General features: G+C 38.7%; 1 protein-coding gene across 1 annotated transcript in view; it reads right to left on the bottom strand.

Moving 5' to 3' along the window:
* Positions 1-17,277, bottom strand: part of CUNH8orf48 (chromosome unknown C8orf48 homolog) — a 29,405-nt gene extending 12,128 nt beyond the window's left edge. Inside the window, exon 1 of the mRNA XM_037128941.2 lies at positions 16,307-17,277. Within this exon, the coding sequence (XP_036984836.2) occupies positions 16,307-17,145 (839 nt within the window). The 5' untranslated portion in view covers positions 17,146-17,277. The remainder of the gene's footprint in view (positions 1-16,306) is intronic.
* Between the last annotated feature and the right edge of the window lie 5,277 nt (positions 17,278-22,554).

Raw genomic sequence — 22,554 nt, 5'->3', positions numbered from 1 at the left:
AATATCTGCTTTGAAAGAAAGTGAAAATGTGTATGTGTATAAGCACTAAATGTAGCATTTTTATTATACTGATCGAATGAAAACAAACTAAATATCCCATAGGTGGTAAAGAAGTAAATAAATTATAGCACTTTTAAATTATGAAGGTGTTCATGAAGCTATTTAAAATTAACGCAATATTGAAAGAAAGAAAATATGAATTGCAAGTCATTGTGCCGTGCTCCTTATTGGAAACACAGAGTCCACTCTGGCTATTTTAATCCAAAAAAGTATGTGCTAAAAATGTTTTAGAGCTCCCAGCATCTTTCAGAAGTCTAGAAAGCAAAATTCTACATCCAAACGGCCAACCCCCTTGCCCAAATGTATCATTTGAGCCATTCCAGTGAATACACCAGGGCCACTTTTCCTGAGCACTCCAGATGCTCAGGGCTGGACCCCCCCATTGCCGTGTCCCAAATTCCCACACCTGTGCTCATCAGAATATTGATTACTGCATACGTGGCCACCTGCTCACTTGCTCACTTCTAAACACAAACCTCATGCTGAGGATTCTACTTGATGGAACCTAGGAGACACAGCTTATTACAGCCACAGGGGAGACTGGGATTATGAACTCCATAGCTTCTACATTGGAAAGGCAGGTCTCATAATGTAGAGAATTATTAGGATGTTGGAAATACTTTTTAAAATATTGAGAGCCCACAAATCAAAAAAGTCCTTAACACTGTTTGTAGAGAATTGGTGTCAATATATAAAAATATATACTCATAGAAAAAAGATAGAAAAGATAAAACAAAAGCATATATAAAAGGACATATTTGTATTATACATATAGAAATAATATATATATTATGTATATATATATAGTCTTCATTTCAAGAACATGTTAGGTTTTTTTATCCAAAATTTTATTATTTTCTACACACTTAGAAAATTACATGTTCATTGTTAAAATTTTAAAAGGGCATAGATGTACAAAGCAGAAAATTAAAGTAATACTTTTATGCACAGTAACTCAATATATTTGGCATAGTTTGTAATTTTTCAAAATCACTATCTTTATACAAATATTTTTATAATTTTAATTAGAGTGTATTTAATCCTTTATCTTTATTTTTAAAATATTTTCTTTATATTTCAATATCTTTTTTTAAATAAAAATATTTATACAATATCTGTTTTTTAAAAAAGATAACTGATCCAAGAGATTTATAAAATGCTCCTTATATCTGTGAGAATAAAATGGAACATTCCACATAGAACTAGGCAGGGGAAAAAAGAAACAGAAAAATCTACAAAATAAGAAATACACAAATAGCTAGCCAACTTGCAAAAAATCCTCAATATGACTAAAATAAAAAAGTAGAAATTAAAAATGACTTCCCATGATTTAATAGTTGAGCTTCTCAGCAACACAGTCAATTCAACACAAGTCAATGTAGACCTGAAATTTACTCTCAAAGAGTGTATGCAATCTGTTCAGCAAGTGCCTTCCTCAAAGCTGTTAAGATGTGTTAAAATTTCCCAGAAGAAATAGAGAATCATTGCCCCTGAGTGTTGTAAATGTAAATGTTGTTTTATTAGATCTTCCCCAACATTCTTAGAAAAATTTGGTTTTGGTTTTTCAATTAGTTTTTGCTATAATTGTTGTATATGTAACACAAACATTTTCATTTTGTTGTAACTTTAAAGAAGCATGCATAAGCATGTCCAGGCCAAGAATGGTTAAGTTTTATAAACTAACAACAGCCTGTTGTTTAGACAGATGAGGGATAGCCTAATGAAGAATATGGATCATGTGGTTAAAATACAAAGAAAAACTTGGCAAGGACTGGCTTTGGTATTTGACTTCTCACTGTGCACTAGCAACCCGTAATTGTTATCAGATTCTGTTTTATGTTGGGTGGATATGATCCAGAACTGTGAAGAAATATCTTCTCTTATAGGAATGTGTGGGTAATCTAACTCCATCCGTCACCTGGTGGACCGCCCTTGGGTAATCCAGCTTGTTAGACAGGTGACCCACTCCCTTCTCACTTATCTCACAACTACGTGCGTGGTCACAAAACAAACAAAAGGACTTCCCTACATGTAGAGCAAAAGAGTAGCCATGACCTCTCCCAGCCCCCATACTTCTCCTTGTCTAATAAATATCACTTAACCATGAATCCCCAGTCTGTATCTTCAGTCTTTGTGAAAACAGCTGCTGAGATAGTCATAATTTCTGAATCATCTTATACTGAGCCAAAAGGTCAAGGTAAATGGTACCAAGATTTTTTATGTGAACTTTTATTCAAAACTGTTTCTGTCATTTTTATGGAATACACTTCAATTTTATTGCTTGATTATCCAGTAAAATTGGGGGGTTTAAATATACTATACCCCAGGCTATATTTTTTCTGTAGTGCAGTGAATTTATATTTAATGGTCTTATGTCGGATAAATATAGCAATTATATTTTCCTACTGCCTCCAAAAATTTTAATCTTTGCCTCTGCTCTCTTTCCCTGTCTCTCAACTACTGTGGAATAAATAGATGTTACACACCAAATTCAAAATAATTATTTCCTTCTCATTCTGCCAAACTTCTCTTTCCTGAATTCTTTCTCTCTGTTAATCCACCCAGAAGCTTAAGGTAAATATTATGCTTGATACCATTTTCTCTCTTTTAATCAATTGGTTCAGATCAATCAAAGTTTATTCATTCTATTATCCCCAATCTTTTTTCATTTTTCATCTATTTCCTCTGTGAAAAACTAATTTCAAATCCTCAAAACTCACCAGTTAAGCTAGGATGTGAATCTTCACAAAATGCACTTGTAATTAGAAGAACTGGAATTCAGACCAAAGACTTAAAAACCTGGAATCTTAAGTCCTGTTGAAAAGAGAAGTAGGACCTAGATGACAATGTCAAGGATTTTGAATTTTAGTCCATACACAATAGAAGTGATGTTTTAGAAGATTAACCTGGAATTTTTACATAGGATATATTGGTATAAAAACATACTACAGTCAAGTGAAGAAAGAGTGAGTAAGTTGTACAACTTTAGACATGACATGATAAGGGTCTAGTTATAGTAGTTTTCATGGGAAAATTTGAGGAAAAGGGTGAGTCAAAGAGCAAATTACACACACACTTGAGAGATGGACTAGCACATTATGTTAGTTGTCTAATTGTCCTATTGAAATATCAAATAATAAAAGACTTAATTTTTACTTCCCAGGTATATGGTACCAACTGATTAAGTAGCCAGCATTGTAGTTAACAACATTGCCCAATTATAAATATAAATTAAATGTCATGTCAATTAGCAAAAGCAAACCATTTGTGTTGTTTAAAGGTTTAGTTTTATGTTTAAAACACACACCAATGCTTTGGATTCTATAAAGCTCTTCAAACATGCCTCTTCCACATTTATCATTTTGTTCAGCAGAATTTGGTTTGGAAAATGTCTGTGATAGCCAAAAACAAAGCTCCAGATGGAGGAGGTGAAGATAGACATATGTTCCAGCTGTTTTTAATCACTCTTTTTTTGGTGATGGTTAAAATGAAAACACACCCTTTAAAAGACAGAATCATCACTTCGAATGTGTGGGGTTCATACAGTGGCCACTCACAAAATTTTGTGTCTTCTGTTAAGAGCTGAATTGGTGCATGTACATGCTTGTGGGTCATTTGTGCATGTGTGTGTGAGTGTGTGTGCAAAAGCAATCTCCCTGAGAACTTCTAAGTTCAGAATGACTACCTATATGTATTTCCAACTTCCTGCTGCAAGTGCATTATACAAAATCCTAAATTTAAAAAATTCCACTGTGGATTATTATATTGAGGAAGCTGAAAGTATGTGGATCTTACTTAGCTTTAGCAGATTTATATTGCCTTTGAGCACTCAAAACTAGGTACAGAGCACTTGCTACAGAATACATCTTAACAAGTCTTACCTGACCACCATGCACTGGCACCTCAAATTCAAAATGTCTCTGTGGTGATGGAACTGTCTGTCTCTTGAATACATCAGTGTGATATTGCACAATAGGTTTGCAAGATGTTACGTGGAGAGAAACTGAACAAATGGTACATGAGATCCCTCCCTGTTATTTATTACAAGGGCATGTGAACCTACAGTTAGGTCAAAATAGCAAGTTGAGTTTTTAAAGCCCCAATTAATTCGATGGTTATGCTCTTGGCAAGAGGACCAACATATTTTATCTTTAATATCTGCTGATGTACCTGATGGGACGTAGGTGTCACCTTTCACTCTTTGCTATCACCACCCCTCTCTCCAATCACTTACCAAATCCTTCTGATTTACTTCCATTTCTAGAAACCATCTATCTCATCCTCTCTTCCTCTTTCCCACTGCTGATGCCTTGTTTCAGAACCTTATATATTTTTCCTTAATTAATGAGGCAGCCTACAAATTGACCTTCCTGTCTTATGCTTTGTCATCCAAAAACAGTAGTTCTAAGTGCACCTGCATGTTACCCCCTCTTGGGAAGCTTTTTAAAGATACTACTGCCAGACCTCCACCCCATAATAATTTAATCAGAATAAACACACACACACACGGAGGACTGGGAATTGATGGATTTTTAAGTCTCCTCAGATAATTCTAATGTTACAGCTATTATTGAAAAAAAATTACCTTGACTACCTGCCTTCAGCTAAAGAGTCTAGAATGATTTAACTAGAATGAAGTTCTGGGGATTTCATCCTTCTGCTTTATTGGCTCCTCTAGTATGGTTTGAATTTTGTCCCCCTCAAAATCTGTATGCTGAGGTCCTAACCCACAGTACTTCAGCATGTGACTTTGTTTGAAGATAGGGCCTTTTGAAAGGTAATCGAGTTAAAATAAGGTCCTTTGGGAAGGCCCTAATTCAATATGACTGGTGTAGTGATGGGAAAACTTGGACACGAACAAGCAAACAGGGACAAGCCATGTGAACAAAGATTGGAGTGATGCTTCTATAAGCCAAGAAACAACAAAATTGTCAGCAAACTTTGCCTTTGAGAGGAAAAGAACAGATTCTCTCTCACAGCCCTCAGAAAGAAGCAATCCCACCAACACCTTGATCTTTCACTTCTAGCCATCAGAAGTATGTGACAATCAGTTTCTGTTGTCCTATGCCTATCTCTCCATTCTTATTTCTTCATTCTTTCTACTCCACAAATATATCCTTGACTACTCTTATCAAATAGTATATTCTGTTGAATAATTTCCTTAAAGTGCCAAGATCTCTGACTATATTCAAAATATATTTATCACTACAATAGCCTCATTATATTAGACATATTAGCTTTGTGTTCCAGAAAGACAATAAGTCCCTTGAAAGCAGTGTCATGTCTTATTCTTTAAACTCCTAGTATTTACAAAACAGTAAGCTCTCAATAAATATTTTTAATGAATGAATAAATTCTTTTATACTAAATTTTGCATTAGTCTGGGTCCATAAGAACCAGGGGCCAATATGGGATTGGAGGTGGGAGAGGTTTGACAGGAGAGAAGACAATGGAAGGTGAGGAAAGCCTTTAGACAGCAATGCAGTTTTGCTGGAAGGAGTAAGAGAAGGAAGGACGATCGGAGTAGGGAGAACTTTTGTGCACACTTCCCACAAAATTTCCGTCAAACCAACAGCCAGCATCCTTGAGCTGGCATCGCTTTTAGGAATCTTCATCTCATCCACAGCTCACTCCAATGGGCCTGCCTCTTTGCACCAGCTAAACTAAGGTATAGACACCTGCCACAATTGCAGTTCTCTCTTTGGGGGTTCTTGAACCCACAAAGCATGACTTCTGCCTGTGTGCTGGCCAGATCTTCATCCTATGCTGTTTTGCCATGTTTTCACTGTCTCAGATTATGGCAATGATCCAAGGAAATAACATAAGGTCCCAGTTTCAAGGAGACTCTACTGTGGTACAAAAAATTAGACAATCTAAAAATTAAACATCAAATAGTCAATTTAAAGCCCACTGAAGGAGATAATGGTGGACATCAAGTGGGAAGGAACTGGTGGGAAGGAACATTCCTTTATACAGGGTGATCCAGAAGATCTCTGAGCTGGTAGTATTGGGGGTGAGCTTTGAAAAAATGAGAAGCCAGAGAACAGCAATTGAACTGAGGGGTGGGGAACTCTGTTGCTTTGAGAAATGAAGAAAACTCTGAGTGCCAGCAGCAGACCGAGTAAGATGGGAGAGGTTGTTGGTGGATGAAACCTGGATTTTGTCAGCCCCTTGTCTTGTCCTCACCCCCTACTCTGACCCAGCCTCTAGATTGCCTGACACTTCAGAAGCCCCAGGGTTTAACACTGACTGATGGCTGGGTACAGGCAATGGTACAAGACATCTGCTTCAGGATGTGAAGATAAACAGTGGGATGTTCCTGTGCTGTTTGCTAAGGAGGCCCAGCTTTTATGCCAGGATCTCCCAGAAGAAGACAAGTGCCAGAGTCTATAGAAGAATGATATTGCCATGGCAACCACCAAATCTGATCAGTTTAACTTTCTTGGTGATACTTTCCAGGAGGTCAGAATTTCCAATATGTCAGGAGCGGGTGCATCGGTGAGCCTCTGGCTGAGCCCATCCAGCCCTATTTCACCCTGGCTCAGCAGCTCGCTTCTGCCCAGGGCCAGGGCCAGCAGCAAGACCAGCAGACCATCAGCTCCATGACCACCATCCAACTCAAGCAGATCGTTATAACAATGTGGCCTCAGTGAGGCCAGACCACACTTGGAAAGCTGCAGGCTAGACCAGATCAGCAGATCCTATCACCTCTGCTCCTGGCACTCAGATTTTTCTTCATTCCTCAAAGCAACAAAATCCCCCACCCAACCCCTTTCAGGACATAGTCAATCGCTATCTCTGACTTTTCATGATTCAAAGCTCATCCCAAATGCTATCAACTTAGATATTGTCTGGATCACCCTATTAAATTAATGTTCCCTCCCCAGATCTGGCCACAGGACCAAGCCCAGAAGTCTCAGAGCAGCCCTGAACAGACCCTGAAGGTGATGTGGTGGATGGGGACCAGCACAGGAAAGACCCTCAGATGCATCACTCTGCTGCCACAGCTAGTAGCAGGCACGCACTTTCCACCAATGCCCAGCAGAACACAGAAGAACAGCCAGCACAGCTCTAGTTCGGCCAACTCAAATGAGAAACAGCTTTCATGGATTCAGCAAGCCACCATGATTGCTGGCCAGATCCCACCAGTGATCATTCCACAAGCCAACCAGCTCTAACAAAGACAAGCTCCTGAAGGCCTGTGCTGACAAAGTCAGTGACACCCAGTGTAATTTTTACAACTTCATTTTACCATGCGTACAACCTCAGGCATTGGGTGTAGTCTCCCTCCCCAAAGGGGCCCACCAAACTCAGAGCCACTGACTAACAGAAGGATGCAGTATTACTTACTTTTCTCTTTTGCCTAAAGAATCAATATTTTGCTAAAAAAAAGTAATAGGTTTATCTGTGTCACCACCAAAACTGCAAACTGATAATATTATGTACTGTATTTGTGATGTTATATTGCAGAGAGTAGTTGTAAAAATGTTTCTTCTATTTTGTTTTTGTCTTACCACCTAACCATTATAGGAGAAAACCTCTCCAAGACTGTGCATTCCCATGTCATGTCTTTTCGAAAAGTTGCTGCGCCCAGAGCTCTGTGCAAATACCCCCAGAAGTTATAGAGATATGTTTTTAAGAGATGAATGTATTCTCCAGGAAGAGTGGCTGGGGTTTCTTGTTCCCTAACATTTCCCCTCTCTCCCACTCTCTCTTTCTTTCTCTGAATTTTAATTTTATCTTCTTAATGCATTAAAATTTTTTAGGTGTGTACTCCAAACTGAATGAAATACAGGGTGGGGCAAAGGTAGATTTACAGCTGTGAGCAGGTGAAACACAGTTTATTCTTGTATTATTATTTTATTAATTATTGTATTATTTTCCATAGGAACAACTGTAAACCTATTTTTGCCCCACCCTGAACAGTAAATTTTTAGGTAGGAAGACAAAGCAGAAAACAAAGAAGATAAAAAGAGAGAGAACACAAGAAAAGGAATAGACATTTTCCTGTACATAGTACAAGGTCTATAACCCCAGTTAAATTCCTGAAAATTACTTGGTAAGCTGAGAGTTCCTACATCTCTAATATTGTCAAGAAGAGCAATTGACTCTCTCTAGACCCACAGCATCCAAACGAGCCTGATATTCTTTAGGCTTATTTTTGGATCTGGAGGCAACAGATTCCTCATTTATAATTTTTACTTGGCGTATTTAATCTGTTATTCACAAATTGGCCCCTCTTGAATGAGGGCCCCCTATAATAGAGAGCTCCAGTGTCTCTTCAATTTTTAATACAATAGAACCTCCCAGTAGTGTCCCCTCTCCCTGCTCCCGGAGAATCACCCACTGGAAAGGCTTCAGCAACCTCCCCACATAACTTCTGAAATCCCCGGACCACCCGTGAGGACCATCAGTTGCCCGTGGATTTCCGGTGTGGGAAACTGCCCACCTCGCTCCCATACTGTGCACCATCACAGTGATAAGTGCTGAGCACATGCGTACAGGGCTCTCCTGGAAACAGAGGTTCCCACAGGTGACGCTCCATACATTTCCGTGGGGCATGAAGCTGCCCTTCCCAAGCTCAGCCACGGTCACCAGTGCTTCTTTCCTGTGACAGACTGTCACCTAAAGGACAGAGCTAAGTTTCAGCCCTCTGGAGTATCCCACCCACAGGTGAAGGTGGCTTCTTCCGTCCTTAATCCCTTGTCAGTAGACAAGGGGCTAGACGAGTTCTCCCTTCTTGGACCTCTGGCTACCTGGAGGGCCCTCTGAGATCCAGTGACTGAAGAGCAGTTGGAGTGTACATTGTATGAACAGCATCAACAGTACCCACGATGAAGACTCCTAGAGGGCTCCTGCTTTGGTTTCTTCGTCCAGACCTTCTTTATAAGGAATGGGATCAAGGGTTCACAAAATTAGCTGAACTTGAGGCAGTCATCTTATCCTAGCCAACAATGGACTCCTTCCTTGCACTTCTACAGACTCTCGGGCCATTGCCAATGGAACTAGCCACAGACCTGTTTTGCCAATGGTATGAACAGCAATTACTTGTCCAAAGTTTCCCACTTCAAGGAAAATAACTATAGGAATCTCTTGTCTCATAAATACCCAAAATATGAATCAAGATTACATAGTAAAGCCAAAATACAGGCCTCACTTTATCCACTTTGGAGTCTTAGGCATTAAGAGTGACTACTTCATGTCTAAAAATACACAAAGCTGGGCTCTTGAATAAGATGTTCAATGGGACTTTTACCACCCTTATCAATCAGGCTAACAGGCCTCACAGAGCACCATCGTGCCACACTTAAGGTTACAATTTAATTAAATGAAACGTGGCACACTTCCATCCTCAGTCAAACATCAGGGATGAATTATAATATAGTCTGATTCCATCTCTGGTGCTTGGCAATCTAAAACTTCCAAGCCTTACCCTCTCCCCCAGGTTTAGGTTGGTTGGTAAGAAAACTGGATGCTCCTTTCTTTGGTACAGGCAGGAATTTCAAACTACGTGAGGAGGTCCAGCCTGCAGGTGGGAATCCTCAACTGATTCCCGAATCCTCACGCCCTAGTCATAGGAAAAGCCAAGCCAGTGTCTTTTCCTTTCTCTTGAGCCATGCACAGATTGGCTGGAGAGCCTGTCCTGTCTCCCCAGAAGCCCTCACTCTGCATGTGATGAACTTTTTCATACCCACTCAGGCATTGTGTAGGGCCATCAGTCTTCACATCCAAAGCAAATTTTCGGTGTGATAACCACAATCTACTTTCTCCTCAACCTCAGTTGATACCTCAACAAACAGTGGAATCATCAAAACTGGGCCTCAGGATGATTAGAGCCACCCTCATAGAATTTTTACTGTACCCTGAGTTTACTATAAATTGGAATTTCTCTGAATTCTCTATTGTAAAAGATATTGTCAACTAAGAATAGATGTTAAGCTATCTTTTCCTTTTCTGTTTCTTAAATTAACTATATGTATTTTTCATCTGTCAGTTCCAGAAAAACTTGAGGGAGAGCCCATGCCCAAATACAGCCGTAATCCCTCTTTCTTTGCAATCTGTTTAGCTGTGTTGCTGCAGAAACAATTAAATTTCTATATTAGGCTTCATCATGAATTAAACTAACATGTTTAAAACTGGAGGTATTCTCAGCTGGGTGTCCCAAACATTCCTAAACAGTGCTTCGACTGGAATTTGAATGACTCAAGATGTTCAGGATCAAACTTCTTTTCAAGGGTTTCATTATTCTTGTGTTTGCTAAATGCGTAAATTTGTTTCTTGGTGCAGAATTTTAGTTTTTGGCAAAAAATATAAATGACAAAAAACCAGATGCATGTTTATATAATTGATGTATTATAGTTACATAAATTAAATATTCATATAATTCTGCACTAAGTTGCCAGGTACATTTCTAGTGCATTGGAGACATACGTGGTTTCTTAGCATCTGACCTAATGGGATTTCCTTTCCTTTCCAAATTTCCAGCTGTGCTGGAATCTCTTGGGTACAACTATAAAGATTTTGGAGAAAGAATATTCATTCCTTTTATGTTTATTCAGAGGCAATAAAAATTATTTTCAAGCGTCAAGAATGTTTACACCATTTTAAAATTGCAAAAAGTCACAAACTGTCTTTAATATGAACAATTCAGATAAAAATTTTCCATGTAAAGTGTGGATTCCAGAGAAATATTTTCAAATTAATTCTTTAAAATGAATACTGTATTTTTTTTTAGAGGGGAAGGGAAGGAGAGAGGGAGAGAAATGTCAATGTATGGTTGCCCCCTCGCGTGTCCCCTGCTGGGAACTGGCCTGCAACCCAGGCATGTGCCCTGACTGGGAATCAAACTGCGATCCTTTGGTCTGCAGGCCCGCGCTCAATCCACTGAGTTACACCAGCCAAAGCCATGAATACTGTATTGATCGGCTGCATACTTTCTGGAAATGTGTCATCACAGAAAGCTTTCCACTACTTTCTACTGAGAGAAAATATGTTCATCCATAAAAAAAGGGAATACAACCCAGGCAGAGAGACAAAAATTACAGAAAACAACGGCACAAAGGCAAAACATTGACAGAAAAGAGTATGCTACCAGATTGTTTTCTTCTTTTGGTGCAAAAGACATTAAATTTCATTGTTTGGATGCTCCTTTTTTCATCCATGCAACTCTTCAAGCACCATGTGTGAGGCACTGTGCTAAGCACTGTGGACATGATGTCAGATAGAGTCTCTGTCCTTCAGTTGCTCACAATCAAGTAAGAAAGAAAGCAGATTACTTGAGACACAAGTTGTAGGATGAAATTATATCAGTGCTTGAGGAGCACACAGGCCATAAAGTCTGTGTGCTCCTCACGGTCGCTGTGTAAGGGTTAAGTGTGAAGTTTAGTAAGGTTTTAGGCTGGGCAAACCACAGGATCATTCATCTGGTCAAAACAAAACAAAAATAAAAAAACCTTTTAAGGGAACTTTCTTAACATGGAAAAGGCCATATATGAAAAACCCACAGTTACCATCATACTCAATGGTGAAAAATGGAAAATTCTTCCCCTTAGGTCAGGAATGTGATAAGCATGGCTGCTTTTAGTAATTCTATTTATTATAGTACTGAAAGTGAGAGCCAGGGTAATTGGACAAGGCGGGGGGGAAAGATCCAAATTAAAAGAAGAAAAGTAAAATTATATGTGTGCAGATAACATAATTTTGTAGCTAATAAATCCTAATGATCCATTTTTAAAAACTGCTAGGACAAAGTCAGTAGTTTCAGGATACAAAATTAACATGCAAAAATCAGTTGTATTTCTATGTACGAAGCAGTGAACATCAAAAAAGAAAATGGATTTGGGGAAATCTATTTGCAATAGCAGTCAAGGTAACAAGTTAGTAATAAATTCAACAAAAGAAGCACACAATGTATACACTGCAAAATATAAAATCTTGTTGAAAGATATTAAAGATCACCTAAATAAATGAAAAGATAGCCCTTGTGCTCAGACTGGAAGACTTAATATTGTTAAGATGACAACACTAAGCAAAGCAATATACAGATTCAATGCAACTGCTATCAAAATTACAATGGTATCTTTCCAGAAATGGAAAAATCCATCCTAATATTCATATGAACTCTCAAGGGATCTTGAATAGCCACAACAATCTTGAAAAAAAAAGAACCAAATGAATACAAGTATTTAACACTTACTGATTTCAAAACTAACTACAAAGCACAGTGATCAGAAGAGTGTGGCATAGGATGGGGATATAGATCGGTGAAACAGAACAAACCTTCACATTTATGGTGAACTGATTTTCCACAAGGGGCAAATCAAGATCATTCAACAGGGAAAGTACGATCTCTTCAAAAATGGTGCTAGAAAAACTGGATATCTACATGCAAAATAATGAAGACTTACGTCACACCATAAACAAAATACTAATTCGCAGTAGATTACAGATCTAAACACAAGGTCTAAGACTATAGAACACTTAAAAATAAATATAGGGACAAATCTACCTTAGATTTGGCAATAGCTCTTAAATATAACAACCAAAGCATAGACAACAAAAGAAAAAGTAGACAATTTTGACTTCGTTAAAATTGGTGTCTGTGCACTAAAGGACACTATCAAGAAACCAAAAAGGCAACCCACGGAATGGGAGAAAATATTTGCAACTGCTATACCTGCCAAGGGCTTCATATTCAGAATATATAAAGAACTCCTATAACTCTACAAAGTACACAAACAGCCCAATTTTAAAAACGGCTAAAGGACTTAAATAAACATCTCTCCAAAGAAGATAAACAGATGGCCAATATGAACAAGAAAAGATGCTCAGGGTCACTCGTCATTTGGAAAATGTGAGTCAAAAGCAAACTGGGACAGCACGTGACTCCTACTAGGATGGTTATACTTTCTCAAAAATGGAAAATTGGCAAGGATGAGAGGAAACAAACCCTTGCACGTCACCGCAAATGAAAAATGCTATAGCTGCTGAGGAAAGAATTTTAATGTTATGTTTAAGGTTAAACATAAAATTACCATGTGATCCAGCAATTCTACTCCTCGGTAGAAACCCCAAGCAATGAAAAACAGGTGCTCAGATATTTGTCTACTAATGTTCATAGCAGCACTGTTCACAATAACCAAAAAGGGAAGACAAAGTACCCATCACAAATCAATGAATACTGTTAATACATACAAAAAAATATTATTCAGCCACAAAGGGGATGACATTTTGATACATGCTACAACATGAATAAATTTTGAAAACAGTATGCAATAAAATAAGCAAGACATGAAGAACAAATATTATGATTCCACTTATATGAGTATCTAAAATAAGCAAATAAATAAAGACAAACAGTACACTTGAGATTGCTAAGATCTGGGAAGGAGACAAGAATGGGGAATTATTGCTTAATGACTTGAGTTTCTCTTTGGGGTAATGAAAAGTTTTGGAAACAGTAGTAACAGTTGCACAACATAGTAAATGTAATTAGTACCACTGAATAATACAATTCACAGTATTATTCAATAGCACTGAATAGTAGCAATGATTAAAATGGCAAATTTTACTTTATATATGTATATATATGTATTATGTATATTTTATCACATATGTATTTTTTATCACAAGAAGAAATAGTAAAACAAAAAGGTACCAAAGGGAGTACATAGTGCATTATCTTTAGTGTTTGTATTGTATAAAGAAACACTAGAAAAATACATGAGAAACTAATATAAGTGGCCTCTTATGAGCTACATGCATAGTTAGCCATATACACTAATTTGGTTGTACTAGTTACAAAACAGAAATATTCTGTCCTGGTTGGTTGGTTGGTTAGTAGCCACTCCCCAGTTCCCCGAATTGCCTCTTTCTCTGCTGTTACCCCAGGATACCTGACTCCCCCATGATCTAGCAAATGCTAAGCCTGGCGGAGTAGGGGAGTGGCAGGCCAGCTTAGAATGAAGCCGGTTGGAAACAGAGGGGAAGGGCAGCTTTGCACACTAATTCTGTACTATCCTTTTGATTTTTGAGCCATGTAAATATATTACTTATTTTAATTTTATCATTTAAAACTAAATAAGGAAGAGGAGGGAGAGTAGGAGGGTGGAGCATGAGGAGGGGGGAAAGAGAAGCAAACCAGCTGGAAAAGGCAGTTAAGAGAATTTTAGCAAAACAAATGTGTACTTGTAAACCATAAGGAGCTGAGGGAATGGCAAGTCTTGTAGAGAAGCTTAAATAGAGAGGGGTGGGGAGAATAGAAGATGAGATTATACAGTTAAATTGAGGCCTTAATATGTGGCCTTGATCAATGTAAACTATTCTTATGACATTAATCATTTACATTTTTTCAGGCAAGAGAATTAATTGAACAGATGTGTGTGTTAGAGAGATAATGCTGAGAAGTATATGGAGAAGCACTGAGTGCAGGGCTGGGATGGTGAAGGAGGTGGCAATGAGCTGGAAATAAGAAGTTGTGGTCAGGAGATACTTAAGAACAAAGATCTAATGGTCTTGCCAAAATATAGCTTGGGGTTTGAGTTAAAGAGAGGAAAACAAAAGATGACTCTATGATTTCTAGCTTAGTTAACCACATGGGCGGATTATGACCTTTAATGGGGGATTCTAAATGGGAAATTATTCAGAATTTTGATTATGTGAAATGTGACTATATTGAGATGCCAAAGATAAAGTTATGACATAATGTGTATTTCAAATAGAAAGTTACTATGGAAATGGTAATGATTTGGTTTCCATTTTATTTAAGAATGACTTAAATGCAATAAATGTAGAGGAGAAAGAATATATACATAAATGAATATCTAAAATCAAAGAGCGGTATTGGAATATGTTATAAATACAATTTTATGCTGATTTTTATAAATTTTTTTCAACCATGATAGCTTAAGGGTTAGACATGTAGAAAAATGACCTCTAGGTATTGTCACAAATTATAGGATTTACATTTTTATGAAAAATAAATATAATTTCTCAGAATGCTGGCTAACATTTTCCCCAATAAATATGTTTTCAAAAGACCATGGTATTTTCAGGGGATGATACTGTTTCATTAGAATGGAAATCAGGATGGACAAGAAAAGTTTCATAAACTCTTTATGACCCAAATAGTTTTTAGATCATTTATTGGAGCATTCTTCCCTCGATTATACATCTATCTCCAGCTTCCTACCTCTCTTCTTCCACAGCTGAATTTCAAGAAGTCTATATTCACACCCTTCGTTTCCTTACATTTATTCCTCAACACACTTGGCCTGTCTGGTCAATTTCTATAAGTGAAGCGGCTGTTGCTAAGATGACCAGAACCCAACACATGACTGCATCCTCTCACAAGAACTCTCTGTTGCATCTGCATGCTCATAAAACCTCTCCTTCTTGAAATATTCTCTTTCTTTGCTCTCAATGGCACTACGAGTTCCTGGTTTTATGATTTTATGACCATTTCTTCTAACTCTCTGCTTGCTTGTTCTCCTCTGTCCAGCCATTAATTGTGGAATTTCTCAGGGGTTGGCCATATATTTTGTTCACTTCTCACCCTACCCTCTTCCAGAACAGCTTCCCACATCTATGCCTTCAATTTCCAACTACGTGCCAATGATCTATGGTCCTTTCCCTTTATTTCAAATCTGCAGACTGTGAGCACAAATAATCAAAACTTTCTCAGCCCCTCAAAGTGGATGCCTCTAATGTACCTCTAAACAATCATGTCCAAATAATCACAGTCTTCATCAGCCTTATCAGACATGATCCTTTCCAATATTTCTCTATGTAATTTAGTGAAATTATTATTTATTCAAGTACAGAAGTCAGAAACTTAGTAACACTCTCAATATTTACCTTTCATTAAATACCATATCCATTTCTTCACCAAGACTGTCAATTATTACCTCTTTAAGTATCTCTTACATTTCTGTGTTTCTATCTGTACACTCAAAACCCTAATCCAAACCACCAGGACCTCCCTGAAAATAGGCTGGTTTGGAAGCTTTTAGTCCTCAAATCTAGGAAAGAAGCATAATAAAGTTTTAAGTTAGTTTCCAAAGAGCCTGTAGAAATGATAATTACTCAGATACACAAGAGAAACATCTATCCACATTACACATTATCATTAATAAACAGCATCTCCTGTTGGGTTAGAATAAGAGCTTTGAGAAGTGATAGAGCAAAAGCACTATTAGAATGCCAAGCACTATTTCCAATCTGCTACATCCTCTGCTCTGTATCTGACCTTTCAAACCCAGAGTAGCTCTTCTGACTTTCCTCCTTCAGTCTTTTCCAGATCATGCTGGGGTCATCTGAAAGCCTGGGAAGGCCCTTGTGTGCTTCTCCAATATGGGTAAGAACATCTTCCGTATGAAGATGTTCGTCTATTTTCTCTTGGAGTAGAAGTGACTCCAGTAAAGTCTTCTTTCGTTTCAGGAAGGCAGATTGAGCCAGCTCTGCTCTTTTTCTGTTACAGTGCAGACACCTAGAAGAAATGTGTTGCTTAGCTGTGGCCACCTGCTTTAGTGTTGCCATCACGTTTTTTAAACAGATTCTGTTCATAAGCTCATCAGGGACGGTACAGTTTAAGGCACCCATGTCTAAAGCCTCTGCATCCCATCTATGTGGCAGCTTTTTACGTCTGCTACTCTTTTTCTCCTTAGAGGTTGTTCTGTGATGGATCAGGTTCACCCTACTGGTGCAAAAAGACTGCAGGGCATTCAACTGTTCATCAGATACCTGAGTGATTTCTGTTTGAAGTCTAGTGTCTGGTTGGTACTGTCCTGAATTAGTTTCTTTGCCCTTAAGATAGTTGATCCTTTTCCAACTAAACCTCCTTTCTGAAAGTTCAGATGGTTTATCTTGATATCCCAAGCATGTGGTGGACTTTCCACTCTGAGGCCTGCTCCCAGAGTCCTGGGACCGAGGCTGCAGTTCTCCGGAGGAACTGAATGAACCAGAACTCTGTACCTCATCAGAGAAGGACGGGATGGTCTCATTGAAAAGTTCGGCTGTAGTGCTGATGTCCGTTTGGGCCAATTCACCTTGCTCCTCTGAATCCTCAGCTTCTAGGCGGGTGGCCATCCCCCGCTGCCACAGACGCGGCTCCTCGGCAGCTTTACCTTGGCGAAGACTGACTCAGGAACCAGTCAGGCCTGAGACAGCACGGTACAGGACCCACTGGGTGCTGGCAGCTCTACCAGGGTCCTCTTCCGGGTGGCGCCTTTCCGCTGCCTTGGCAACGCTGAATGATCATGCGCATTGGGTTGCAGCGCTGAGCTCCCCCCATTCCCCCCGCCCCAGCAGCGCAGACTCCGCCTGCACAGTTGGAGCAGGGGTTGCAGGTTGCCCTTTCTGTTCGCTGTGCAGCCGCTCTTCGAAGTGCTTTTTTAAGTACAATATGCAGTGATCTTTGAGGGAAGTTGCAAACACCCTTTCCTCAGGGGTCAAACAAGAGTATGAGCACAGGGATAGGCAGCCTCTGACAAAGCCGAGAAAGTGTGACCTACCTAAATGATTCTTTTTTTTTTAAGCAGAAAACAAACAAACAAACAAACCCTGCTCACCAGAAAGCGCAGGCAGAAACATGGAAACTTGTCTGCCCGTCGTTATAAACAGGAGATAACCCATTTGAAGACTGTCTTACTATAAAAATCAAAATACTGAACCAGTCCTATAAAACTCATACAGGACAGGCTCCTACCCATTTCTCCAGCCTCATCCGAAGACTTTGCAGTGTTCCCAAATCACAGTTCGGGCAGGACTTTTAGGTTCCGGCAGGGCTCCCCGGAATAGCACATCAGCAGCCCTTCCCCCTGCTTATAGGATTGATTACTGCTGCTCCTTAAAGTCCCTTTTCCTGGGAAGAGTCACATAGTCACCCCAGCTCCCAAACGCTTGACAACCCTCCTTTCACAGCTTGCAACTATGTGTTTGAGTATTTGATTATTATCAAATCATGCCAGTAGATTTTAAAAAAAATCTCTGAGCGCAGAAACCTTGCTAGTGTGCCCCTGCCCCCACCCCCGTTCAGCAAGTACAGACACATGGGAGCTGTTCAGGAGATCTCTGTTGAGTCAATGAGGTGAGTGACTGTGGAAATGGAGATAAGTATTACCTCTCACAGTCCAATGGGTTTTTTGGGATAAGTAGTAACAGCTCAGAAAACTTCAATCTGTTCTTCCTCTGAACCCCCCCAAATTCAGCTGTTATTCTTTGTGCAACAGCCTTTTAAAAAACACAGTAGAGTTTCACAAACCACTATTCTCAAAAATTATAAAATATTATCTATGGAGAGTGACTTTTTCTGGGTCTCAGTGATTATCTGAGTCCACGACTTAGTTTATGTTAGATATCCTTTCAGACTTTCAAGAGAACGGGGCTTCCTCGCTCAGTTCTTTCTATGTGTATGAGTGTTTGTGAGTATGTGTGGTGTCATTATTCAAGTCTAGCCAGATATAGTTAATGCTATTCCAAAAATGTTCACTTTGGCAAAGAGTCAAAAGTCTGTAATGTTTACAAAACATCTCTCAAATATAAGCCATATTCATAATAAAGAAGTAAAGATTACAACTTCATTCACTCAAACCAAATTACATACCGTAATAAAATGTTGGTCTTTAAAAAGAGGTAGCAAATAATTTGTGGACAGCTCCAAGTAATTTCCAAGGCTCAAAAATTTCTATCTTAATTTTTATTTAAAAACCCTGCCCTGGCTGGTGTGGCTCAGTGGATTGAGCACCAGCCTTCGAACCAAAGGGTCTCTGGTGCGATTCTCCGGATTCTCCTTCAGGGCGCATGCTTGGGTTGGGCGCATGCTTGGGTTATAGGCCAGGACAGTGGGGAGCATGCAAGAGGCAACCACACGTTGATGGTTCTTTCCCGCTCTTTCTCCCTTCCCCTCTCTCTGAAAATAAATGAAATCTTAAAAAAAAAAACAAACAAAAAAAACTTCCTCATTCCCTGAATATTGACACATAAATCATCATAATACATGTTATTCTCAAAAACACTGAGCAAGAGAGCTATACTTTAAGTAAAAAATATTCACATTTTCTAATGTGCTAAATAGTTTTGAGAATAACTTTGTCCCAGAAGCAAGTAAGTTTGGGGGAATATCCTGTAATTACCCAATTTCTTTGCAATAACTACTATGACCCAGTACACTGTTTAACAGTCCAACATGAATTTTCTAAGCAAGTAAAATAGTTCACAATACTATCATCAAATAATAGTCACAGAAACAGAGGTCAAAGTCTGATTTTAAACATATACTATTACTCTTTGTATAAGCTGCACACTCTTTAATCCCTAAGTCTATCACAGAGTAAATTTAAAGGCTATTCTACTTAAAATCTATACTGCTCTTTTCTTTTCTACAATTAATATAAAAGTAATATGTGCCTCCTTTCTTCTGTATGAGAATTGGCAGTGATGGACAGGTGAAAAGAAAATTTCAACCATTCCATAATAACTACTAGCAAGAAATCTATATTCCATACTGTTAAGAGAGATTATTGAGAGATCTGTGAACAAGTATAATGTCTTACACTATTTTTTTAATTAGATGTTTCAAGTGAAAGAAAAAACAAGAGTGCAAAAAGGGAAAAGGGAGTGGAGAGCTGCAACTTTTATATTTTATCTGAAGTGTTTTTATATTACACCAATGGATACAAATCACTCCAGCTTGCTAAATGGAAAGCAGATTTAATCAATATTTTCAGAAAAAAATTATAGTATGACATTTTAGACATTGTATTAGTATTGTTTTATCAGTAAAAGACCAAGGGATTGACAGGAGATATTTATAGCTTTCTCAGAAACTTCATAGCAATATTTCAGCATCTCATTATGTTTTAGAATTACTCTTTATTTGGCAAATATCTATGCATCTTGGTGGAGTCATTATTTGTTGAAAAACTAAAATTAATTATCTAAAATTAAAACCAAATATTTCAATCAATAAACACACAAAGAAAATGCTGCCTATTTATTTCTTGTTATACATGTAATCCTCTTTACAAGGTCTCACCCATTTTAGTATCTATGGAAGATCATTAACTTGATCATTAGTGATATCCCAGACATTCTCACGTAAGTCAGTCTCCTTTTCCTGACTCCTGAATACGTCAATATTCAGTCAATGCTAAATCCAGCTTCCCTAAGGAACTATTTCTTTTTCCCCCAAGATGGTGCCTACATTATTATCCTTGGAGCATTTGGTGTTTGGGGCCCTAACTTTGTGCTTACCCTTTGGCTGGTCTTCACCACATAGTTCAGGTGGCCGTTGTGTTTGTGCTGTTTTCCACTAAGGCATGATTAATCAGGTTGTTTCCAGGGTCCTGACAAAGTCCAAGGCTAGTGGAACTTCTCCAAACCTCTCCTGGCTATCTTGACACCCACTTGCCAAAAAGTATTCACAGGTACTTTGACTCCTTCCTGGAGGCTGGTCCTGTTTCTTTCAAAATCATGCCGAGAAACGGTACAGGAGAGAGGGAATGTGCTCTGGCACTCGCAGCACAGCCTAGAGGCCTTGCCATCCCACCATCTCTCAGGAGACTTCCGCTGGCAAGCTGTCCCTCCAGCAAGTTCAAGCATCTTGACATCTCTTAGGGACTGCTGGGAATCTGGGGTCATTTATATATAGACCACACTGTGGCTGAGGCAGCCTGGGGTGGGAGTAGGAAGGGGCAGGAAGGAAAGAGACAAATGGGGTGTTCCTACCTAACCACACTATGGCACTACTTGTATTGTCCTGCCATCATCACTTCCTCCATCGTAGTTCTTCTTCCAGCTTTTCCTCAAAAATCAAATGTGCTTTGTAGTTATAAAGTTTACCCACAAAGAAAGGAGGTCAAAAAAATTCAATCTTCCTGTCTGATTCCATTTCTCTCTCATCTCTTTCTTTGGAGGGAGAAGGGCACACTTTCTGCTTCTTCCTGGCTGGCAAGCCCTTCTCCCAGGTACATAGCGCCCTTCTTGCCACAGTGGCATTTCCCCTGCACCCCTTCCTGGAATATTCTTCCAATATTGCCAGTGCAGTGCTCAATATATCTAGATTTGTTTAAAAGCTTAAGTTTAAATAAAATCAAATTCTACAAATGTATGATTTTAAATTTTTTAATTTAAAATTTTTTAATTTAAATTTTTTATTTGTATTTATATTTAGAGAGAGAGGAAGGGAAGGAGAGAAACATCAATGTGTGGTTGCCTCTCCCTCGCCCCCTACTGGGGACCTGGCCTGCAACCCAGGCATGTGCCCTGACTGGGAATCAAACCAGCGACACCTTGGTTCGCAGCCCATGATTTTAATTTTGAAATTTCCTTATATCCATTGCTTTGAATTCAATATCTGATAGTTGACTTGACTGAAATAACTTTTAAATATGTGATATTTATTTAAATGTTTTCTAAATAATTATGGGCAAACAAATTTAACATACCTCTTATAAGCTAGAAACACACTTTGAGTCTAGGCATTCAGAATATCATAATTTTAATCACCATATTTCTTAGAATTAAGAAAAATAAGCATAATTTCAGTTATCTTTTCTTAACAGAAATTCCCAGAGACATTAAACATTCTTAATTTCTTGTGCAGTGTATTAATTTGCTACAGTTGCTATAATAAAGTACCACAAACTGAGTGACTGAAACAGAAATTATAGTTTTGGAAGGTGGAAGTCCAAAATCAAGGAATTGGAACAGTTGGTCCCTTCGGAGGACAAAGAAGGAAGAACACGGTCCAGGTCTCTCTGCTTGAAGTATAGGAGGCCACGGTCAAGCTCTCATGGCACGCCCCCATGTGCCTGCCTCTGTGTCCAAATTTCACCTTTTAAGAAGGACACCAGCCATATCGGTGTCGAATCACATTACAATAAACTCATCTTGACTTGATTATCTCTACAAAGACTCTGTCTCCAAACACAGCCACATCCGGAGGTCCTGGGGCCAAGGACTTCCACATAAGAATGTGTGCGTGGGGCGGGGGCGGGGCGGGGTGGTGGTGGTAATACAATTTAGCCATAGCACGTGGTTTTCCTGGAAAACAGGGGAAAGGCTGATTAGAGTGTCTGCCTCCTGGATAAACTTTTAGTATAAAACTGCATGCGGTTTACTAAGAGACAAAAATAGAGTCGTTTAATACAGGGACTCCCGAAAAGACAAACTCCTTTACAGGTTTACCTAGAGCTACATTCTAGTAAGTAAGGTGGACTTTATTTGTAAGTTAATGGAGAAGTATTTCAATACCTTGGTTTGTTTTATTTGAAGACCCACAGGTGCCCGGAAACTGCAGTATATTCCAGGACACTCTCACAGCCTATTGACTGATTACTCACATCTCAGGTTTTTAGTAAGAAATTATTGTCCTTATTAGAAAATAAGTAAAATTTAGCGTTGAAATTTTAAATAATTTTTTTGTGTGTAGTTCAGGATTTTTAATGTAGACTTAAGCACCAAATTCCCACTGCTCCATCTATCTGGTAAAATTCC

This window comes from Artibeus jamaicensis, unplaced genomic scaffold, assembly GCF_021234435.1.
Source record: "Artibeus jamaicensis isolate MK-2021 breed Jamaican fruit bat unplaced genomic scaffold, CSHL_Jam_final scaffold_833, whole genome shotgun sequence".
NCBI classification, from domain to species: Eukaryota; Metazoa; Chordata; class Mammalia; order Chiroptera; family Phyllostomidae; genus Artibeus; species Artibeus jamaicensis.
This window is presented reverse-complemented; position numbering and strand designations above follow the sequence as displayed.